Source organism: Odontesthes bonariensis, chromosome 1 (assembly GCF_027942865.1).
Source record: "Odontesthes bonariensis isolate fOdoBon6 chromosome 1, fOdoBon6.hap1, whole genome shotgun sequence".
NCBI lineage: Eukaryota > Metazoa > Chordata > Actinopteri > Atheriniformes > Atherinopsidae > Odontesthes > Odontesthes bonariensis.
In genome coordinates, this window is record NC_134506.1 from 39,463,938 (window position 1) to 39,487,161 (window position 23,224).

The following is a 23,224-nucleotide window of genomic DNA, read 5'->3' on the forward strand; positions in this document are numbered from 1 at the left end:
GTGCTGAACAATCATTATACAACAGATTATTTCTAAACAAACTGAATTATCACTCAAACAGATGACAGAAAGAAGGCAGAACGGTAGATTTTCCCTGAAAATGTGCTTGTGTGTGATGCTGAAAGGATCCCAGATCCCCCTGCTTAATGCACCTTGCTCCTGTTTAACTGAAACCCACGCTTGTTGACATATGCAGCCATTTTATTAGCCAAATGCCCCCTCTGCTTCATCCATTGTCCCCTGCAGAACTCACAGAGCACACTGAGCTGCTTAAACCAGGAGAAATCTGGCTGCCAGCACCACCAGCTGCACTGTCAGAGAGTTGGTATTTTGGACTGCAATTACTGTAGGTGTTGAAGAACAAAAAAAAAATCCCCCACACATACTTTCTCAACAAGAATAAAATCACAGAAAAAAACACGACTTATAAAGGAGAGCCGTGACATGTCTTTGAGTGGAGTTCTAGCTGAAAAGAAGTCCAACAGCATGCCATTAATTTCAGCGCACTCAAGTTCTGCAGCCTCTGCTTTTGTTCATGGCAGAACATTGCTAAAACAAACTAAATTTCATATGATGAGTTAAGGCAGTCATGATTCAGGTCTATGATGCATCTCCTCTCATCGCAAGAACATTTTAATGGGACTGGTGAGACTGTCCAAGGCACAGAGCTATTAAGGAACTGTTTTAAGTAATAAGTCATTTTAAAAGATGTCTAAACCTCAACTGCGTATATACACGCCGTGATGCATGCTGAGGAAGTAAATAAGCTATATTTATTTGGCGAATGAGGACACATTTTCTGTTTCCATCAAAGCAAAGCAATCAAAGTTTGCTGCTCGGAGACTTTAAAACATGGAAATCTTGAATTCAAGAAGAGAAGCAAAATGTCTGACTGTGTTCTGCTTCGTCTCTTTCTTCTTTCAACCCCAAGTTAAACAAAATTACAGTTTGTTGTGAAATGCAGCCAGCACTCACATATTTCTATAATTTCCCTTTTTTCATTTTGAATTTTAGCGTCCTTTGATCCTTCAAGGCAGAGATTTGTGAGATTTGCGTCTTCTCCTTACAAGCTGCAGCTTGAAACACGGTGGCAGGTACAGTCCAGAAAACATTCAACAATAAAACGCACCATCTCTCTATCACTCTAACAAGATTCCCCAACTAATAAACTCAAATTCCATCATCCATCTCACGAGGCTTTGAGCAGCCTCTTTGAAACTTAAAATGAACCACCACTTTCGAAACCCGCTCTGAAATGCTTGGAAACCTTTTATATGAATCACATCTTAAGCATGGTTTAATTTCTAGCATTTCAAATGTCATGTCTTTGATTGAAAGGAAATTTGTGTGAAGCTGTTTTCTTCCAGATGTTTCCAAAACGAACAGATGCATATTTAAATTTAGCAACACAGAATGATAACATCTGCCTTCCTAGTCTGCTTGACCTGTGGGAGATTCAAGTTCCATCAATGCTGTGATGCTTTAATTGGCAGGAAAACACATGGAAGCAATTTCACCAGAAACACCAGATGTACCGACTGCGTTAAAAAGTTTGAAAGCCAAATATTCAAGACCAAATACACCGAATAAGAACAATTGCCAAATGGAGGCTTTCCAGTGTTGGTTTCAAACACATAAACACAAAAAAAATGAACAATATTCCTTTTTCCAAGCAAAACTGGCAACTGGCAGAATAAACATTTTATTTAAATAAACATGAACAAGTATTGGAAGATATTTTCACAAATGTAAATTTAGGAAAATCAAAAATGAATAATTAAAGCCACAAAAAAATACAAATTGAGAACCTAATGATAAGGTCTAACCCTTAGAAGAGGAAGTTTGGGACACTCTTTGTTGAATTATTGAAAAAAACTTTGTGCAGAAAAGCTGAAAATAAAGAATATTTCTTTTTCTTTATATTCTTTGTTAATTTAATCACTTGGAACAAGGAAATACATAATGGATTAAACAGCTGATCATGAATGGTTCTCATTGTTAACTAGGGTTAGGGTTTAATCTATGAAACAAAGTCCAGCGCAGCTTCATGGAAACCACTACTTCTTGGAAAACAGCACACATGATGCTTACAACAATCCACCCCTAATGCAGCACTGAAAGGCATTTTTAAAACCAAGAGAGCCATTACAAAGCTTTGTTTTTTTTTTTTGATAGCTATTGCCTCACTGGGTTGCACCGTTACCCTTCAGCAGGATCCTGACTGACATTAAGAAAATAATGAGGCCATTACTGAACCTTTACTGCATCCTTTTAAGTCTGCAGGGGGTGTGTTTGATAATCAAAATAAATTCTGGGTGGAGTAAATCTTACAGTCATCTGGACGATGAATAAAGATACAGAAACATTCAACATTTTCATAATAAAAAATGTGTTTTCTGATGGTGCTTTTGAAAACTTTTGTTGTCATCTTGACCAATTGAAAGGCTGGTTAGGATTAAACTAAGAAACACTGTTTATGCGCTTGCTGCTGATGTTACAACCAGCTAGCAGCTGAATATGCAAGCCAAGTCCTTCTCAGAATAGCATCTTAACGTGGCTCACAGATTGTGAACATCTTGAGAAGTTAATTTTGTTCTCCACCCATCATTGCTTATCATTACTGGAAGCAAACAGCTCCATCCTTAGCAGTGTATCCAAAAGAGAACGTTCCAAACAAGCTGTGTCCATGCATATGTGTCTTTATGATCGCTTTATTCTTATTATTGGACAGCGAAAGGCATGTCTCCTGTACAGATAAAACTTTATGCAATCTGTTCGGTCTGGCCTGAATTAGGCAATCAGAGGGTTATTAAAAAGCTTTAAAAAAAAAAATAAATAAATGAGTTTCAGTTTAAAACAAATGTATTAAAAAACCCAAGGGCAATCTTTCTGGTTGTGGAGGTGCATTTTTACACTGACAAGAATGGCCACTTCTGGACAAACTGACTGGTTTAATAAATAATTGGTTGATGTTTTTCTTTTAAGTGGAATGGAATGTTTCAAATATTTTGTGTAATTCTTCAAGTTTTTGTCTGGCGCTACAAACCGAACCCATCACATCCATTAAAATAAAAGACACCAACTCGGATGGACGTTATAGTGCCTAAAAGATGCTGAATTAGTCTGACAAGCAGTAAATGCAAGCTCTCGTTAGCAGATCCTTACCTGTCAGCCTGTCGGTGTGAACCAAGTGTGACTTGTAGGACCGGGACATACTGGAAAAGTTTCTTCTCGCCCAAAGGCATGTAAACTTTAATCACCACTTTAAACATGAAAATCAGACAGGCCGTGCCAGAAAGGCGTTCTCATGGCAACAGCGATATCCTCTGCGTTTGCTCTGGTGGGGTTCAGGCTTCAGCTCAATTTTAAAGGTTGTCAGTGACACATCTTGCCTTGAAGTTGCAATGCCCTCATCTTATGGTACGGAAAATTACCGACAACATGCTACCGTGATGGTGTCGGGGTTTGTTTTGGCATCCGGCTTGTTTGACTTGACAGTAAATCCATGAAATGCCACGGAGCATATAGTCACAGGGGAACCTGGTGCTGCTAAATCCCAACATCCTTCGCCTCTGTTACAGATCTGTTGTACCATTTCATTTTGTTCTTTGTTTAAATGTAAGCTGAGTAATGGTAACAATACGTATTTGTGTCATCCAGTACATCATAAAAATCAGTGGAAGAAATTATCTTAATAACTATTAAGTTATCTGTAACAATTTTGGAAAAGTTCCCACTTTTTTCCAAAAATATTACTTCTGAAATTTGATTTTTTTTTTGCTGAGTCATAATTGTGGTCTACTGGTTCTGACATATATATATATATATATATATATATATATATATATATATATATATATATATATATATAGTCAGATGTCATGTGGAGAGATCTACCTTTCTTTTATGTTTTTGAACAGACAAGTTATATCATCCAATCCAATCTGATTTATGCTTCTATGGAGGTGTAATCTCACAATGTCCCTTCAGCAAAATGTGGAAAAACAAAGGTTTAACTGGAGGCTAAACCGGAGGCTGTGTTAAGTAATAAAGTTAAGCTTTACCCGTGTTATGTCTTGGTGCTACGAAAATGTCATCAGCTATAATTAGTAGTAACAAAACTAATTCAGGTTCAAATCTATAATAGGTTACAAAGCCACGGGAGTGAATGTGAATGCAATTACAGTATGCCTGTGATACCATCAATACAATGACAATTGCTTCAGGCAGAACAAAGGAGGGCTAATTATATCAGGCTTCTGATGGAGATAGGAAGCTGCTGAAGGATGAATTTCTTGCACCTATCGCCAACAGCTTGAAACAGCGATAAACAGTTTAATTCCTCTACGCTGAAGTTGCTGTGCCAGTTGGCAATGTTAGATTTAAAGATGAGAATGTCATATTGTAGATGACATTTATCTGAATGGGATAATGAGCCACACTTAAGAAGGAGCTCTGAATATAAGATAATAGGCCGCTGCAGCTATCTTCCAGTCAGTCAATTTTAAACTTACATTGTTCATAAGAAGAAGCAAAATATAAACAACACACATCTAAAATCATAAAAATAGAATAGATGAATCGTGAAAGAAGAAAGCAATCCAGCATCCCTCTGTGCAGTGAAGGCTGTGGGGAGCGGCAGCGTGTGGCATTATCAAAACAGTGAACTATTTACTGCGTGTGCGTGTGACTGCGTGTGCGTGTGCGTGTGTGTGTGTGTGTTTGTGTGTTTGTCCGTGAACGCACAGCGCGAGCAAAAAGCAACATAACTGAGTCAGACTAGCAATTTCTAAATGTGTGTTTTATGGTGAGTTTAATCTTTAAAACAATGCTGATTCAGTGATTTTGTGTGTCAAAAATGAAGTCTGGAATAAAAAGAGCGGCCATCAGAAGTGCCACGGTCACGCAAACTACACCAGTATCAATAGCTTGTCGAATATTGTAAAACATATGACTAAAACAGACATGAAACAAATAATTACGTAAAATAAATTGGAATTAAGAATGTCCAGGAGCTATGAAGAACACAACTTCAAAAGAATTTTGAAAAAAAATAAATAAATTTCGAGCTTTTTAAAGTTTCATTTGTGCAAAGCACATCCGGTTTCATATTTTCAACATTTTGTTTCAAGAAATTCATACAAATTTGTTACTTAAAATAAAAAAATAATTTAAATGCAGTGCTTTATCTTTAAAACTTTGTTTCTTACTGCAGTGAACCTTGAATGTTTTTCCTCATTTATAAGTCTTTTAGGATAAAGCTTCTGCTAAATGACTGAATATAATGCCAGAGAGTGCGTCCTCGGCCACGACCAATACTGTATTTTCCAATTTTATATCATGGTACTTAAAGCCTTTGGGGAAATGGTAGTTGTCTAATAGTAGTAAAAGAGCTGGTATTTTTCTTTTCTAGAATATGTATAATCATCTTTAGGGTGTGGAAAACAACACAACACTGAGACACAAAGACTCAAAGACAAATCATGTTATTCAGCAATGAAGAAATAAGCTAGCGTGCTACTTTTTTTAAATTTGTGTATGCTTCACTGAAATAAATCCAGCAATAAAAGGTGGAAATAAACAAGATGTAGTTAAATAAACAATCAATTTAGCTTTGACTCCACCTCTTGTCTTCTCTTTCATTATTTTCCAAGCTTACCAAAGAATTAGAGACCAATGTTTCCTACTCTTAGGGCCGCCAGCAGCTGGGTGATCTTTTAAAAAGACCCAAAAGAGTAATTTGAATCAGACACCATTCAATTGACTGATCTGAAGCGAATAAACCAGGCTGCCATGAGTCGCCACATCTGGGTGGACATTCATCAGAGTTTAATACTTGCCTGTTTAGACCACACACAGCTGGTGAGTAACACAACTTAAATCTTTGCCAGACTCGACAAAATTGACCCGTTTTGTCAATTTATGGAAATTTAGTTGATTTTTATAGTCTCTCTGCACCTTTTCTTATTCACAGCTTCTAAATATAACTCAAAAAAGGGAAATGTCTTGTACATTGCTACCCCAACTAGCATGGCTGAAAATGGTTTAACTTTCAAATGTAAATCTGTAAAAAAAAAAAGAGAAATGTGACACATCTGGTGCAATAAATAGAGTTTAGAAAAAAAGTTGTGGCCCATCAGCATGCAAGAAATTTGTTTAATTACCTGTATGGTAATTTTCAGACGAGGATTTGAATAAGCAGCAGCTTAAAAAAAAGACATTGGAGACATTGAGGCGAGTTCTGCAAGATGAAAACAACATTTAGACCGCTACAGTTTTCACTGGGATTCAATCTTTTCTCTCCAAAGGAAAAACAGGCTATCAGAATGATTTAAGAGATGGTCATAAAAACAGATAATAAAAGGACAGGATCTGGATCCAAAAATTGAAGAAGGCAACTTCACTGAAGGGCTCTTATACCAAAAATAGTTTCTCAGGAGTACAAGTGTCGTTATTGATCCTGATCCTAATAGATCGTGAAGATTTGTACCAATTATATGAGTTTTAGTTCTGGCTGTGCCAGATGAGATCACGTTTCCCACATCCAAATAACGTTCCTCTGTGCTGCTTTTCATTTGACATCAGGGGGGCAATAGAGACACGTCTGTCTCTTTAAAAGATATCACACTCATGTATAATGAATAATTCAGATGGAGTAATTCCTCTGAGGTTGCTGTGAGGTGGGACTAGTGTCTCGCCTCCTCCAGCAGTAGGACATCCAGGAAGCTCATGCATAAAGGATGAAAGGCTTGATAGCCTCCGTTGGATTTAGTGGCTGGGAGTGTGTGCCGAAGATTTTAGAGTCATAGCCTGGCTTTTCTGCTTGAAGCCTGGGAACAACACACAGCCTCTTGGGCCCGGCTGCAAGGGGCTCTCTTCAATATCTGTGCCACATGCAACCCTGCTCTGCTCTGCAGTCAGATTGGGAGGTATAAATAGCAACAACATGGATGCAAGAGAGACTAAAACCTCAAAGAAATCTCTCAGTTTATAGCCAGTTCACTCAAAACCTGCGGGAATGGTGCAGAAATAGTCTGCCATGAAAATAATGTAGTCGTTCCATGCTCCAGGTGCATTTGTGTTTATCAAGATTTCTAAAATATGTCATCACCCGTTGCTCCTTAAACCACCTACAGTCTAATTTTTTCAGTGCAGCATCGGTAATTAAGAGCTAAATTTGTGTCTCTAATGTGCCCTTTTCCTTTCATATTCTTTTACATGCTGCTTAGTTTCATCTGCACCATGAGAGAACAGTCAGATCCATTCGAGTGGAGCCAACCTGCTGTCTGCCCAATCGCCTGACACAAGCATGATAACATTTCTTATGAGAGCATCAAAGATTGGCAAATTTTGACTTTCTAAAACAGGAATAACACGCTAAGCGCTGATATGCTCAGAAGAAAAGGGAACCTGCAATGAGACGAGGCTTTTCCTGGCCCGTCTTGTTAACCCTCTAACCTCCTTGGTTTGGGAATACACCTGCAATACTTATGAATATCTTTTTTAGATTCAAGACCTTATGTGTCAAAAACCAGACATAACAGGCCATTGGTTCAATCAAGAATTCCAATACTTATGAAGAGTTGATGGATTAGCTGTTGATACTAAAGTGGGGCAGCGGGTGTTCACACTGATTTATATGCAGCAATTCCGGCTAATCAAGAACACGTGTCAGCAGAAACCTTGAAGACTTAAAACAAAACTCAGTGAACCATGGAAATTTGTAATTAAAAAATATCTTTCCAAGATGCACAGAAGATGCAAATATTATTTTTAAAGATCAGAAATGCATTCAACTCAAGTCCAACAAACCACAAAGGCCACTTAACAATCTGTCGCACACAGCAGAAGTCACCTTAACGCCCGTACTGATACAAATTCTCAAGAGATAGCGGCCTGTCATTGCTTACAGTGGGAGATGAGATGGTAGCATGGAGGGCTTGACAAGTTGCTAATATTTGACAGGAGAACCAGACCGAACAACAACTGTATAAGACACATACAGTTGTGATGTTGGAATAGTGAAACTACAGCTGTTTAATGCATTCTCATCACTCAGGTTTTATCACGTTTTTCATATTAGTACAATAAGAAAAGTACAGCTGCCAAGAGCAATCTTGCCTGCAGTTAATTTTTTAAGCTGTTTTCATTGGGATCACAGGTTGATTACTGCATTATCGAGATAACAAATTTAATTTTCCCTTGATCACATCTTAATTTGCACAATTTTCTCAAAAAATAGGCTTTTTCATTCTCAAGCTTACAACATATATCAACGAGGACATTAGATTTGATTTCCTGAGATCACAAAGTTTATGTTTATGTTTATGCCTTTAGCAGACGCTTTTATCCAGTATATAACATCAAAGCTAACAATGAGCTACGTAGAAGGAAACCACCAGTCAGAATCTGTCAGGGGTGACAGTGCAGAGATAGAGTGCAGGCGTAGAGGGAGGTGCAGAAAGAGAAAGTGCAGTAGAGGCGGTAGGGAAGTACAGCGTAAGTGCTATGATGGAAGATGCTCTCTGAAAAGCTGGGTCTTCAAGAGTTTCTTGATGTTAGACAGGGTACAAGGTGATCATCCTCACCTGTACAAGGTGAGGATGATGAGTCTCAGAATATGATAAATATGAGTGGTTCCTGAGCCGATACCTTTGCTGTCATGACAGCTGGGATAGATCTGTTTCATTGAATCAGGGCAAGCATGTGTAACTGTTTGCTGTGCTGGGTCTATACTAGTAAATGACTGTTCTTGGCACAATTTGGTCTGTTGGTGCAAAAAAAGACTTTAACAAACTGTTGGGCTTCAGCCAGTAGCTGCCCTTAAAGGAATGGTTCGGCGTAAAATGATAATTTGAGCATCACATGGTCATGCCACATAATTTAGATGGGTGATGAGCCTTTCTCCGAAAGACCGCGGCATTCCGAAGTTGGCTATTTTGAAGTGTTTTGTTAGAAACGCAGCCGATGCAACTGTACAGGGCCAATTTGGAAAATATAAGAAATCGGTTGTTTTTCCGCGATAAACAAGCTCAAAAGCGCTACATACTTCAGCTGTGTCATAACAAAGGCCTCGTCAAGCAAACCGAGGCACAGAGAAGTTCATCGGACCACACAGCCTTTCACTGGCTAGTGTTTTTTGAGGCATCACCGGTAGTTCCAACTCCTAGTCTGACCCGGATGTAGGCCCACTGCTTCAAGTTATCAAAGGAGGCTGAGACGCAAATATGGCAGAAGACGACCATAATTTTTTCGAAGACGAGCCATTTGCGTTTGAAGGCCAACCATACTTGTTTGAGCCCGAATATACAGACGAGGAGTTGCGGGAATGGGAGGAACAACAGAGATGTGCAGAATAAGCGTCAGTGGGCACTTCTGCTCGGTCGCGTACTGGAGGTACATGGTGGTGTACCTACGAGTGCTGCCGTCGGAGGAGGAGAGCTTCTGTTGCCAGGAGTGGGAATTGTTAGGCACAGATATGCCGAATGTCATCTAAAAGACATTTTGTGTCGCTAATAGACAAAGGTGAGTTTTTTTGTTTTGTTTTACATTGCATTTCTTATATTTTCCAAATTGGCCCCATACAGTTGCATTGGCTGCGTTTCTAACAAAACACTTCAAAATAGCCAACTTCGGAATGCCGCGGTCTTTCGGAGAAAGGCTCATCACCCATATAAATTATGTGGCATGACCATGTGATGCTCAAATTACCATTTTACGCCGAACCATTCCTTTAAGATATATATATATATAAGAAAAAATACTAAGCTATTATGAAACGCAAGATATTTGAGTTGTTGTCACAAGAAATAGTTTTTTGTTTTTTTTATCCTGAGATAAGGAAATTCAGGAAATGTTTTAAACATGGCCTCTCTTTACTTGCATAGTATGATATAAAATGTTGTCTCATTAGCTCCTATCCTGAACATTTAAATGAATCAGGTTGGTAAAACTATATAAAAATAAATGAGCAACGCTTTGAATGTCACAGTTGCAAGGAAATGTGGTGGAAGTTTTTCTTTCCATGAATAAAGGATAGTCGAGTGTTTCCTGTGCTAACAGAAATAACAAAGGAAGCCCTTAAGCTCCTTTCCTTAGCATTTGGAGAATTCATCCAGCTCTTTCTTTGGCTGCCACTGAGGTACCTCAGGGTCATTTCACTCAGCTACAACCTTCCTCAGCTAAATGAAAAACAAGACAACGGTCGTTTTCTGGGACAAGTTTTACATTCCATCAACCACTTTTCTTGGCTTTGCTCGCCTGACCATTCCTTGACTCAGCAAGAGCTTGTCTAATAGGGTGCAATGACAGAGCTTAATCGCCAATTTATGTTGCGAACCCTAATAAATATAGTTATAAATTTCCTCCTGAACTCTCTTTATTGAACTGTAACTCTGGCCTGCATTGGCAATAAATTTTGGCACTGGATGCAAACTATGTGGTGCAAATTCACTGGATTGATGAGCAGCAGGAAGCGATTCCCGATGCTTGACCTTGTTCTATGTTTCACAGAATCAGTAATGTCGGTTATTCATGAGCAATACCATCAATTCATTGTCTGCTAAGGCTAATGTCACCGACAGCTAGTACTGTTTATACTTTTTACTGTAGGCACAGTGCCTCCTTTGGTTATTTGGCTTCACTAAAAGTAATAAAACAGGCGCGGGTTTGTAAATGTCACTTTTAGATTGGTCGGACAGAGCTTACTACTGCTATGAAATGAAAGAATCTTTAGGGTAAGGGATAGATATTTATGAATGCTCATGTAGCTGAATGGCGGGAATCAATAAAAGATTAAAACATTGATTCATTAGACCTGTCATAGAGGCCAGACACGCATGGTCTGTCTCACAAAAACAGCATCTGGTGAGGTATCACATCAGAGTTGTAACAACACACTCCCCCGGTGGCTGCGTGGGAACAGCCAGGAAAACATACTGCACCCAATTAGGAAAACTTGTGCCGTATTCAGTGAATTCAGAGACAGCCATCTTTGTAATCAGCCTTAATTGCCCTTCCAGAGTCAAGGCTCAGGAACTTTCAGGCAATAATTTTTCTAAAGTGCAGTTGAATAAAACCGTTTATTAAATTTTAAACAGTGATGTTGTTTCTTGCATTTAAAGATCCTTGCATCATCGAAGCTTTTCTTTGAAAAAAATCAAAAAGGCATTTAAGTTCTACCTCAGATCATCTCCCGCACTCAAGACTTCAAGACTGTTTCATTTTTTCCTTTTTTTATATTAGCTTTTGGGATGGTTCAACATTCCCAGATTGCTTCTTGAGACAAAAGACTGTTGCATCTTCATGTGGATTTTATGTGCAGGTGGAAAAAGAGTGATAGCGATCTGGATCTGAAAGAAATCCATGAGGAAAGAAACTGGTGTCTCTGTTTGTTCTCTGTGATTCACTTATTTCCTGGATGACTGCTTCAAAACGATGGGCTGACAAGACAACCTGATGTTTATATTTGAATTCTCAGATCAACTTTTAATACAACCAATGTGTTCTTACATAGTATATTACATAGTTCTTACATACTTATAGCAGATGTGCTGTTTTATAGAACCCTGGAGTAAAACCTGGCATATTGGATGTTTCATTTAACTATTAAAAGGAAGTGATGAGCATAGCAACAAGGCTACGTGCTGGTTAGTGTCCAGATAAATCTTAGCATGAGTTCTCCATTGGTATTCTCTTTGAGTGTCAAAGCTTCTTCTAGTTAAAAAATATGAATGCTCGGTTAACTGGAAACTATTAATTGGCTGCAGGTGTGTTTGTGGGCTTGAATGGTTCTTTTATCTCATTTATTTCTGTGATGGAGTGGCGACTCATCCAAGGTGTACCCTGAATCTCCCCTTATGATGCCTGGGACGATCTCCAACCCCCTGCGACCCTGAATTGTCCATTTAAAAAAAAAAAAAAAAAAAGGGAGCTTGATTTTTAGTGCAAATTATTAAAAGCACTTAATATTAATATGTTTTATTAGACAATTCAAGTGTTCCTTCTCAATCATACATCAATGTGCCTTGAAGAAGAGCTGAGAGGTTTCCATATTAACCTAACTTGTAGGTTTTTGGACAGAGGGGAGCAGCCTGAGTATCTGTAGAACATGCAGACTTCACGCAGAAAGACCCCCCCACTGGGATTCGAACCAGGAACCTGGTTTCTGAGAGGATTCTCCTTTAAATACACAATTTAAAATACTGATTTACTACTGGCAAAGACTCCACACTGCACATGTTTTGTACATGATTTAGACATATTTTACACCTTTTGTAGCAGCTAATGCGCACAATTTTGTAAATGTGTGGAAAATTAGAATTGTTCTTAAAAATATAGAAAAATGTTAATATTATTTGAGCTCCATACTAAACATTTTATTTAAAAGTGAGCTTGATGCCTAACACTGTCAGAGGGAAGGTGCAGTTTACCTTTTATGTCTCTTTGCGACCGTGTTAGCTGAAATAATCTGCAGTAACTTAAAAAGAAAAAGTTTCCTTTATATGATAAACAGAAGCTGCTTTTAGCTCACCAGAATTGACCTAGAAAACCTTTTGTGTTTGTGTTATTTTGTTTACCTTTTGTAGTTCTGGGCAGAGTTTTTAAGAAGAAAGTGGTAAAACTGCAACCGGTTACTGTCTGCTTTCTTCTGCTAATATCCTGTTTAAGACCCATACAGTTGTGAGCAACTGCTGAAATTGGGTAATTTCAGAGGTGCCAATTCTGCTGTTCATAACACGCCAATTTCTACTCTCACAATATATACTTTCCTTTACGAGAGGGTAGAAGAGGAGGGAGAGGCAGCTTCATGTGAAGCGATCAAGAAAAGATGCTGGACGGAAAATCTGTTTTGTGCTCCATGTTAACATTCTGCTCTGTGTAGTCAAGTGGAAAATATGAAATGATTCAGAAGTCATCGGCTTAAATTTCTGTGGAAAGCGCAACCAAACTAATCAAAGTCCTAATTATCATTTGATTTCTTATCTATTTGATCAGTAGAAAAACCTTGACACTATGGTTTACTCATACGTCTGCATGAAAAAGAGCCACGTACTCTCCACACTTCGGCTGTTGCACAGATTAAACAAACGAGATGCAACACACTCATTAATAAAGAGCTTATTTCAGCTGTAGTTTGATATCAAACATACATATGAACATATGAAACAGTTATCACAAGAAACCCAATCTGATTAAATCAGATAGCAAAAGAATTGTTATTTCATCTTTGTGTTTAAAAGCTCGTCCCCTTAAACTACTTCAGCAACATGTATTTCAGAGTTAAAACAATTAATATGGGGTTTTTAAATATATAATATTCAGATATGACAATATCACGTTAGTGATTTCTTATGTTACTGGATGACAGATCAAAAGAAATGTACAAGGCAAGTAAACATTGTTCCACAGCAGCCTAACTGACTCTGCAAAGTAGATTTTTCAGCATTTATTCTTTGTTTACCTGCCTCATTAAATAATTGTCTGCTGCAGATTAACTCTAATTAGCAAATAATCGGTCTGAATAATCTGCTGAGTGATTAATCAGTCCATCATTAGCTAGAATGACTTGCATTTTATATTGCTTTTGATACCAAAAAGCTCATTATTTTGGAAACAAATTGTGTGTTGCAGTGGGAAGTTTGGTCCATGATTCAACACATGTTCTGTCTTTTGCCAAAGACGTAGGAATTGTCACCCAATATGATGGAGACAGGATATTTGATGTTAATACAGTGACTGTTTCAACTTAAATAACGTTGTGTTTCTAACGGAGATGCTTTTGATGCACAAACCCAAGAAAAGATAACTAAAACTATTTTAAAATTGAAAGTAAAGTAAGTTTCCCTGTATGGAAAAGGTCAAACTCAGAAACTGGTTACCACCGGTGAAATCTGAACAGTCATCATGACAATTTCACTGGTGTCACTGGTGTCACAGGCTGGTGTCCACATTGTTCTGTGTCCACTTAGCACAATGAAAATGCAACAAAATGGATATCTCTGGACACAAAATGAATCATGCCAGCTTCATGCCAGCGTACAGACTGTGCTTTTATGTGTAAAAGGGGGCAAACAGGACTTTTCATGGCAGACAATTTTGCAGGACAAGCACAGGTGCTTTAAAGGGGATAGAGAATCAAAATCATCTTTTTCACGTTTTTGGTGTTAGTTCTGAGTCTCCCCGTTGTGGGGAGTACACACAAAGTATCAGCAAGTGTCAGAACCTCTGTTTCAAGTACTCCCCCTTTTTTGAATTGCCGCCAGAAAATGGGCAAATCCGTGTTTGAGCATTAAGTGACGTATCTTTTGGCGCAATCGGCCCCCCCACACTAGCCTGCCTGACGCGTCCACAATCTCAATGAGATGATGGTCTGGGAACTAGGTGTGCATTTGCTCGTATTTGAGGCGTGGTTTACGAATGCCTAGAGCCGTTTATTGGGCGCTACGAATGTCTATCAAATGGCGTCTGGTTCTTCCCATGCTGCTTTGCGCGCGATTCATAGCCAATTGTATCACTTATACCAGATGACGACAGAAATTCAACGAGGAAGAAGAAAAAAAAAAAGTAAAATAAAAGTAAACTTGCGCTCTAAGCTACTTAAAGTGATGGTTTGGAGTAGATTTAGATTTGAACCGTGACATCCAGCCAAGTTTTTCCGATGTTGGCTGAACATCAGCCGAGTTACTGAGTTATTCCGAATGGACCCAGGCAGTATCTCCAAAATTACCTCACTAAAATCACATGCCATGACACCAAACTTCTACAGTAGTACAAATATGGTCTGTACTCACAAAACGATGCATTTGGAAGTTTGTACATAGTCCAGGAGTTTATTATTATCAACACAAGCCTAATAGCTTCTCTGCTGCTAAAGCTGCGTCGACGTCACAGTTTCACAAACCTTGCACGATTCCGAGCAGGCTTCAGTCAGAATTTAATGCTCAGTAGAGGGTCAACAAAATCTACCCCAGCAATCAGTACGGCCTGTAAGTATCACATTTTATTTTGTTTTAAATGTGTGTTGTGCCATATTCCTGTTGTAAGAATTGCACGTTAGCTCTGGCTTGTTCATCTAAAGGGAATGAGCTTTCTTTTCAGTGAGAGCAAGGGCAGCCAATCAACCAACGGCAACCGAATAGCGCCAATAAGATAAGCTCTGAAACGACCCCAATAAGGGCAAACGACGCATTCTAAACCCAGAATAGTAACATAGCTGTTTCAGAGAGCCTTTTAGGGAGGTTCTGAGCCATTACAGACCCAACCAATTTTTTGGGGGCTACATATCACATCACAGAACAAGGATTAATGCCCCATTCAACCTTTCTCTATCACCTTTAACTGCATTCACTCTCAGGGACATTCTGCTTTTGTGGTTCTCAACCGGTGGGGCCCACCCCCCTGGGGGGGGCGCGGACACTCTCCCGGGGAGACGCGAGTAGACTACAGGATGAGGGGTAAAAAATCAGAAAAAAAAAACAATCATGAAAATTCCCTCCTCGAAAATGCAAGAAGTTGGACTATTATTTGACTAGTTTCATTTCAAATTTACCAGGGGGTAGTATTTTGAGCCTGCGACGTCACGTAACGTAACGTAAGTCTAGTCTCTTGCCAAGTTCACTTGTGCCAGCTCTCGCTAGTCTATCTGTTATCAGTCTTGATATCGATATACTTTACTTTAAACACAAACAGTCTTTTTAAAGACTAATACCACAAATAGCCTTTGTAAAGATTATCCAAATCTCAGCCCTAGCTATTTTTTAAATATGTTTTTAATGATAGGCCTACCTACCCCTACTGATAATAATAATAATAATAATAATAATAATAATAATAATAATAATAATAATAATAATAATAATAATGTGGGCCTAAAAATAATAGCCTAACGATCAATCTATCTATCTATCTATCTATGGTGGTGTCGTGGGGGTGGGGCCGTGAAGCGGGAGGGGTGGTGTCGGGAGGAGGGGGGGCCCCAACTGCAATGAACCGTCTTAGGGGGGGCCCCGCTTGCATAAGGTTGAGAACCCCTGGTCTAACTAACCAGCAAACACAGATGCAGAAATGAAATGCAGCCCTTGTTAATACATTTGAGCCATTTAAAGAAAAAATCTCTGCGTAGGATGCACTGACAGTGAGCCAAATTCTAAACCTTAGAAACCCTTTTCTGCTGTCACGCTCCATTGTAGATTCCTACAAATGTTGATGTACGGTTTAAATGATACATTTGGACATTTATATACAGGGACAACAACAAAAACTGAATCAAAATAGAAGGTAGACAAAAATGTAATCAGAATAAGTACTAGCTCTGTCTCCACTGAGCAACTTTGAAGTGTTTTTAGTAAGTTTTGGCTTTGAAGGAACAGTGTGTAACAATTACTGAAATCTTGAGGTTAAGCCAAACAACAGTTTTTCTTGTTTTCTGCCTTGGACTGTTCGAATTCCCCTTAATTTCTTCAGGTTTTTGCTTCTTCGACCAAACCGATTCCCACACTTTTGCTTGTTCTTACGTAATGTGAAAAGGATGATCCTCAACTTCTCAAAAAGCAGCACCTGCAACCAATAATTCTTCCACTGACTTCTTTTTTATCTCCCTCAGAACAATACTTTTCTTCTCTGAGCATTTTATGGCGGTGATATAGCTCTATGCACCGTGCAAATAGATTTAAAAGCAACTGGTCTATTCTAAGGTTAAAAAACGTAATCTATTTGGCAAAGCAATTTCATATTTATAGTAACACAACATTAAAATCTCATTTAGACCTTTGTTGTTGTTATGCACCAGCTTTAAAGAAGATTTTGACTTGAATTGACAGGAGGCTCGATTAAACGTTAATAACAGACCATTTTAGTCTTTACATCCGTCCGCAGAGTTGTAACGCATTAAGGATAACTGACCTCCCAGGCCGAGCAGGAGTGTTCCAAGATTTCAGGTATATCAAGATCAAAGCTGCATTTGTTGATACCATTTAAAACTTTAACATTAATCATTCTTAGCAAAAGTTATCAAAGACCGAAGAGCAGACGGATCTATACTGAACAGTGTCCAACACACTGTTCAGAGTTAGCATTATGTATAAACAGTCTTAAGATGCATATTCAGTTCTAATCAGTTATATTTTTAGCTTTAACTAAAAAAAAGAAAAAGGACAATGAAGTGATGGTTTTAAATTGTCAGAGTGATCTAAAATGGAGTGATATTAGACCCCTGTTTCAGAATATGTCACAGTTATCTAAATTTAGTACATACTATGTATCATTTTGTTTCCTACAATGCATGAAAACAGTCCTATCTATGGTGGCCATTTTAGCATCTTGGTTGAAGGAGTTCTTTTCAACTTTCTTCAGCTGAGAGGTTGAAATGCAATGATACTGCGATGTGCATAGCTGTGTTTTGTTTTTTTTGCTAAAGAGACCTTTGAAACGAGTAGCAATACAAGTTATGGGTAACACTCCTGGTACGATAGCCCCCCCTCCACCCTCTCCTTTGACAATTATAATGTCTGCCTGGATCCACTTGAGACACAGTGACTCACAGATGCAAAAACAGCAGCAATACAACAGACCCCCTAACTGACCCATTTAAACATGCAATTCAAAAACAGCTCAACTCAGATCCAGAGACTGTTCCCAGATATCAGGAACTGAGCAGGGTTGTGAAAACCAGCCTTAAATTTAGGCTTTCGTGATGCACCTTAAGCAAAACTGGGTTGAATGCTATGAGTTGAGCATGGGCAAAGTCACACAGTCTATTACTTGGAAAGAAATAATATCTCTGTACGCATTAGACTTTTGTCTAAAATTCAGATTTTATAAATCTCATGAGGAAGGTTTGTATGAAGCACAAACAGAAGTTGAGTTATTCCACTCTGGACCAAAAGTAAACAAGCAGACCCAAAACGTACCCACAGGAGGATACCAAGAAACAAACTAATAATCACTATTACTTTAAATGTAAATCAACACTGGGGCAGAGGGCCGTCTGAGTAATGAGGCTGACAATCTGGGTTCCAATGTAGGATGAGAAACTAGGTCAACTCTCATCTAGGCAAACTAACTCCATCCTGTTCATCCGATGTTCAAGCAAAAGAAGAAATCAAGTTGTTAAAAAGTACAAATGAAAACAAACATGCAAATGACTGAACAATTAGCTGAGCTTTGTTCCCTGCGATCAGTGCACAGTGGGACTACTTTATTTCTGTCAAAGTAAGGTCGAATCACAAAACCTTTTAGCAGGGGCTGCGGTCATCTGTCTTTGTGTGCGTTATTGTGCTGAAAACATTAGTGAGGAGTTGTGTTTGTAAATCAGTAGCTAACTGGGAGACCGGTCACACAAAGTCCTACAAAAGACACAGCCAGAACCTTCTTTTTAACTCTCGGTGCCATCACCATTAATTAGACCACGCTGTGCCCTGTTTGCAGCCGTTGCACTGTTCATATTATATTTTGCTCAAAGATTTAATCAATCCAACAGATGAGATATGCTAATATGACCACCGTATGTGACTGCAAAGTGAAATCATCTTGAATAATCACTGACCGTATCAGCCTCGCAGCACCAGAAAAGCTTATAGTACTGAGCAATAGTCTTGAGCAATCTCTCATTTCTTTATATACTGCCAGAAAACAGGAAACACATAAAACAATTTATTAAAGATCCACTTCCATCGTTATTTCATTTACAAATATACATATTACTGTGGTCACCACTATGATTGAATGCATTGTGCATCGTTTCTGTTAAAAATATTGTCCTTGTCTCCTTGTTTCAAGCTGTTTTGTGTGAGCTAGAATTGGCCTGTGTGGCAAACGACTGGCTTTTCCGATTTTCCTCATGAATATCCGCGACGTGACAATAAGGCACCTCTGATTGGTTTCTAAAAAAAAAACGTCACGGGGCACACCCCCTAGACCTCCAGCTGAGATGTGCCACTGACAGCCCGCAGCGCGCTATGTTTGAACTGTGCCCGGAGTTTCTTGTTGCACTGCAACGATTGGCAATCATTGCTGTGAATTTGTGAAAGTTGGCGGATAAAATCATGTCTTCATGTATTCGCACCGCCTTACTCGCGCGAGTATTGCCGCGGGTGTAAATTGAATTTACTCGCCTTATTCGTGCGAGTAAAAAACGAGCCAATAGCTCAAGGGGCTATCCATTTCATTCTCTCATCAACCATGGCTGATATAAGTACCATCGCGTCCTTGTACCTGCTGTGGCAGTCCGAGATTCATCTGAAACGCACACGCCGTCGTGTCTGGGTCAGTGACATCATCCGGTGGTGCATTCAGCTCGGATAATTTCACCGCCTTCTCCAGGATTTGCGTCTGGATGACGGTCGCTTCCAGCGGTATTTCAGGCTCACCAGGACCCAGGTTTATTTTTTTATTTTATTTAGTCAGGGACCATGTGCAAAGTACATTAATTATAAAGTAAAGAGGTGACCTGCACCAGATCGTAGTTTAGAAGCTAATTTCCATCTGCAGTCCCATCTGCATGTCACAGACACGACTCCATTTCAGCTGCGGAGCGCCTGTCCATCAGATTAGCTGTGGCCATGCCATACAAGACTTACGACCGAGTGACCAATCAAAGTTTCGCCTTCTCTCACGCGCTCATTTGTCTGTGTCTCTAAGTGGGTTGACGCTTCAATGACCAGTGCAGCCCAAGTAGATCGAATTACACTTTGGCGCGGCGCATACTCATATGATTTGTTGTGACCTACCACATTTTAAAATGAGTGACACAAAAGTGGTTTCCAGCTAAAGTTGGCCTTTAAAACCTGAGAAAAATACATTGAAATCAAAAGTACAAGGCAAAAACCGAGAATTTGTGCAAATCTAATGAGCTTGAAAGTCAGTATTTGGTCTGAGCTCCTTTCTCCTCCAACACAGCCTGAACCCTCTCAGACGAGCTTTCTGTCCTTTCTTTAAGGAGTCTTCAGGAATAGTTCTCCAGGCTTCTTGAAGGACATCCCAAAGCTCTTCTTTGGATGTGGGCTGCCTTTTGTTCCGTTCTCTGCCAACATGATCCCACACTGCTTCAGTAATGTTGAGCTCCGGGCTCTGGGGAGGATTCATCCCTCCATCAGACCTGCTGCCACTGATTTTCAGTCCACTTCTTGTGTCCTTTGGCACAGCTCAGCCTTTTCTCCCTGTTTCCCTTCCTTAAGAACGGCTTCTTGACAGCCACCCTTCCATGGACCCATTTCTGATGAGGCTTGGGCCAACAGCAGATGGATCAGCTGAAGGTCCAGATGCATCTCTCAGCTCCTGTGTCAGGTCTTTGCTGGATTTTTTCCTCTCACTTTCAGATCCTGTTCATCTGCTGTAGATAGTTCTTTAGGCCTGACACTTCTTCTTCTGTCCTCCACTTGTCCAGTTTCCTCAAATGTTTTAAGGACACACTGCACACCATGCTGAGATGTGCCAAGTTTTCAGCTAATGGCTCTTTGGGAATCACCTTGTTGGTGATTGGAGAACTATTCCTCAAGTCCACTTTAAAATATTACAAGAAAGCCTGGCTGCTTGGAAGAAAATGTAAATAAATTAAGTGTGGCTCAAGACCCTTGCACAGTACAGCAGATACTTTTAGTTATCCAATGCATCAAACTCTCCATTTTGTAAAAGAACCCAGTCCCCAATGAAACTTTGGCTGCACTTGCTCAGTGGAACCATCTGGGTTAGAGGACCGTGACAGCAGCAGAGGGGGGTATCACCAAAGTATTAAATAGGTCACAACACAAGCAAGTCCAGTTTTCCTCATTGGACTACCCCGCTGTTTCCTCTGCTATCTGGCTGCTGCACCCATCTCTGAGAGCCTGGAAACCAAATAGGGAGAGAAAGCTGGAATAGGGGGCTTGTGTGGGGGCTTGTGTGTATCAAGTAAAAAGTAAAGCTGTGCATCCCAAAAGGCCTCCAGCTCTCAATGTTGGACAGCTTTACCTCAGCAGAGTTGGCCAAGTTGCCCTGGCTTCATTCAAATAGAGCCAATGGCACACTGAGCCAAGCACTCAAGAAAATAAAACCACATGCACACACAAAGAACATCGTCCCTCTGCTTTATACCAGTTTCAACACCCAGTGTTGATATGATTCTAAACACCGTGGGTTACTCATTTTAAATTCAAGTTTTTGTGCCAGTGTCTTTTTATTTGAACAGGCTTGCAGCACAAATGAAAAAGACTCAGTATCCTCTCCACTCAACATTGTAGGATGATGGTATTTGGTTTGAACAACATCAGGAGAGACGTAAAAGAAAACAGAGCGCTAGCTTTGAAGGCTCCTATGGACTCTGAACACATAAATTCACGACAAGAGCTCTGAAATCTGTTTTTTTATCTCATGCCTAAGACAGAATCAACAAACACTTAAACTTGTTTATCAAAACAATTCAATCCTCCATCTCTATCTTCTCTCTCTGATGTGTATGACATCCTTTCCTGCCTCCCTCCACTCTCCAACAATTACACCTCTATTTCAAAGACGATGGCACCACAAGAGGAGCGAACAAGTTTTGACAAACTGTCCTTTCCTGCTCAGTAAAGCAATGTTCTGACACTGGTAAGACATCCAAAATCACGAAAACACGAAAAACATTTTGTTATTTCATCAATGTTGTCTCCCTAACTGAGTTCTCCTTTCTTTCAACTACCCGGCAACCTGCTGTGCGCCCGTCAGTCCTCACAGTAAAAGACAGCTGATATCCATTCCCCACTAGTTGTTAGGATTACTCAGAGGACATTAGAAACAATCTCAGCGCCGTAGAAATATTACGCAGACGGCGCGCTCAAGAGTGTCCACAAAGGCTGCGCGCATCTGCTGCCTCTCCATGTGGAGTAATTATGAGTGGAGGCTCCCTGGAGTTGTCTGTCTCAACATCCAAAGGTGTGGCGCAGCGTGGCTTTGCTCTCGCTAATTAACAAAACAAAGGGAAAAGACAGGGAGGGAAGCAAACGAGATTATTTCTTAACTTGAGCGGCGTCAACAGAAATAAAACAATGTCATACCTCGAAAAAGGAAGGCTTTGCTGCCGTTGTGAAGCCCCGCCACTTGGTTAATCCCATAGGTGGCATTTGCCAGGTCAAGTTCATTGATGATATCAATCTGGTAGTCTTGATCTGACTCGAAGCCAAAAGCTGGAGAAGAGAGATGGAGGTTAGAGGATGTGAAGCGGAGTGTTCACCTGCTGAAAGGACTGAACCTTTTAACCAATACATCTTACAAACAGACGTGGGAACTGATTTATGTGCAGTAAAACACCTTATTTGGGAAAAGTCGCGCAGTTTTTAGTCACACATTTAGATATTGCTGATGTTGTACATTAAAAAAGCGCCGCATTTTCTACCCACAGCCATCACCTGTGCTCTCCACGGACTGTAGGTGCACTGCACGTTAAAGCTGCATACTTGTTTTAATCCCATCAGCTATGTGGCTGTTTTTAAACTCTAACTCTACAAACAGGGGAAGATCACAAAAAAATATATATGCTGCGGTGATAAGACACTAAGAAAAATCTCATCATGCTTGCGCGCAAGGACCAAACTGAGGAGCGTGCAAAACGTCAAGAAGGTCAAGTTCTCAGAATATTTACTTAGTGTGATCACAGACTGCCCGCATCTTTGCTTACCTGGTCTGGAAAAAAAGAAAAGGGACAACAGAGCCACGTAAATATCCATTTGTGTTGGAGTTGCGCTGCACAGTCCGTGAGTCGTGCGCTCTGCTGTGTATCCACACCAACCCACTGTAGTCCGTCTGGCGCTGTGCTCTGCTCTCACTTCGCCTGGATGTAGAGGAACGGAGGAATGATCCACAACACAAGCGCAGGGGTTCCCTCAATGAGAACCCGGATCGGTTTATAGCGTCTGAACGTGTTCATTTAGTCAATGCGTTGCATCGAAAGTCATAAACATCCACGTGCACGGAGCGGAGAAAAATGTGTCTGTAGACGGAAATGTTTCGGATAATGTCAACAGCCAACCTGTAAAGTTCCCCCTGTTCAGACTACAGAGACTTCCAGTTCTGGAGGTGAGGAAGGGTTTATCAAAGGAAACTCTGGGAGTGGAGGATACGGGAGTTCTGCAACTGATATTCACGCTGCTCTCATATAACGAGATGGATCAGAAAGTCCAAAAACTAATTTTTATTAACGATACGAATATACGACAGCTTGCAGAAAATGCATCGGGAAAATACTTTGTACAACACCATCAGTATTCCCCAA

General features: G+C 39.9%; 1 protein-coding gene across 1 annotated transcript in view; it reads right to left on the bottom strand.

Moving 5' to 3' along the window:
* The window catches only part of LOC142380820 (protein kinase C-binding protein NELL1-like), a 298,110-nt gene extending 275,361 nt beyond the window's left edge, over positions 1-22,749 (bottom strand). The window contains exons 1-2 of the mRNA XM_075466741.1: positions 22,631-22,749; positions 22,011-22,139 (exon numbers count right to left, since the gene is read on the bottom strand). Of these exons, the coding sequence (XP_075322856.1) occupies positions 22,011-22,139; positions 22,631-22,679 (178 nt within the window). The 5' untranslated portion in view covers positions 22,680-22,749. The remainder of the gene's footprint in view (positions 1-22,010; positions 22,140-22,630) is intronic.
* Between the last annotated feature and the right edge of the window lie 475 nt (positions 22,750-23,224).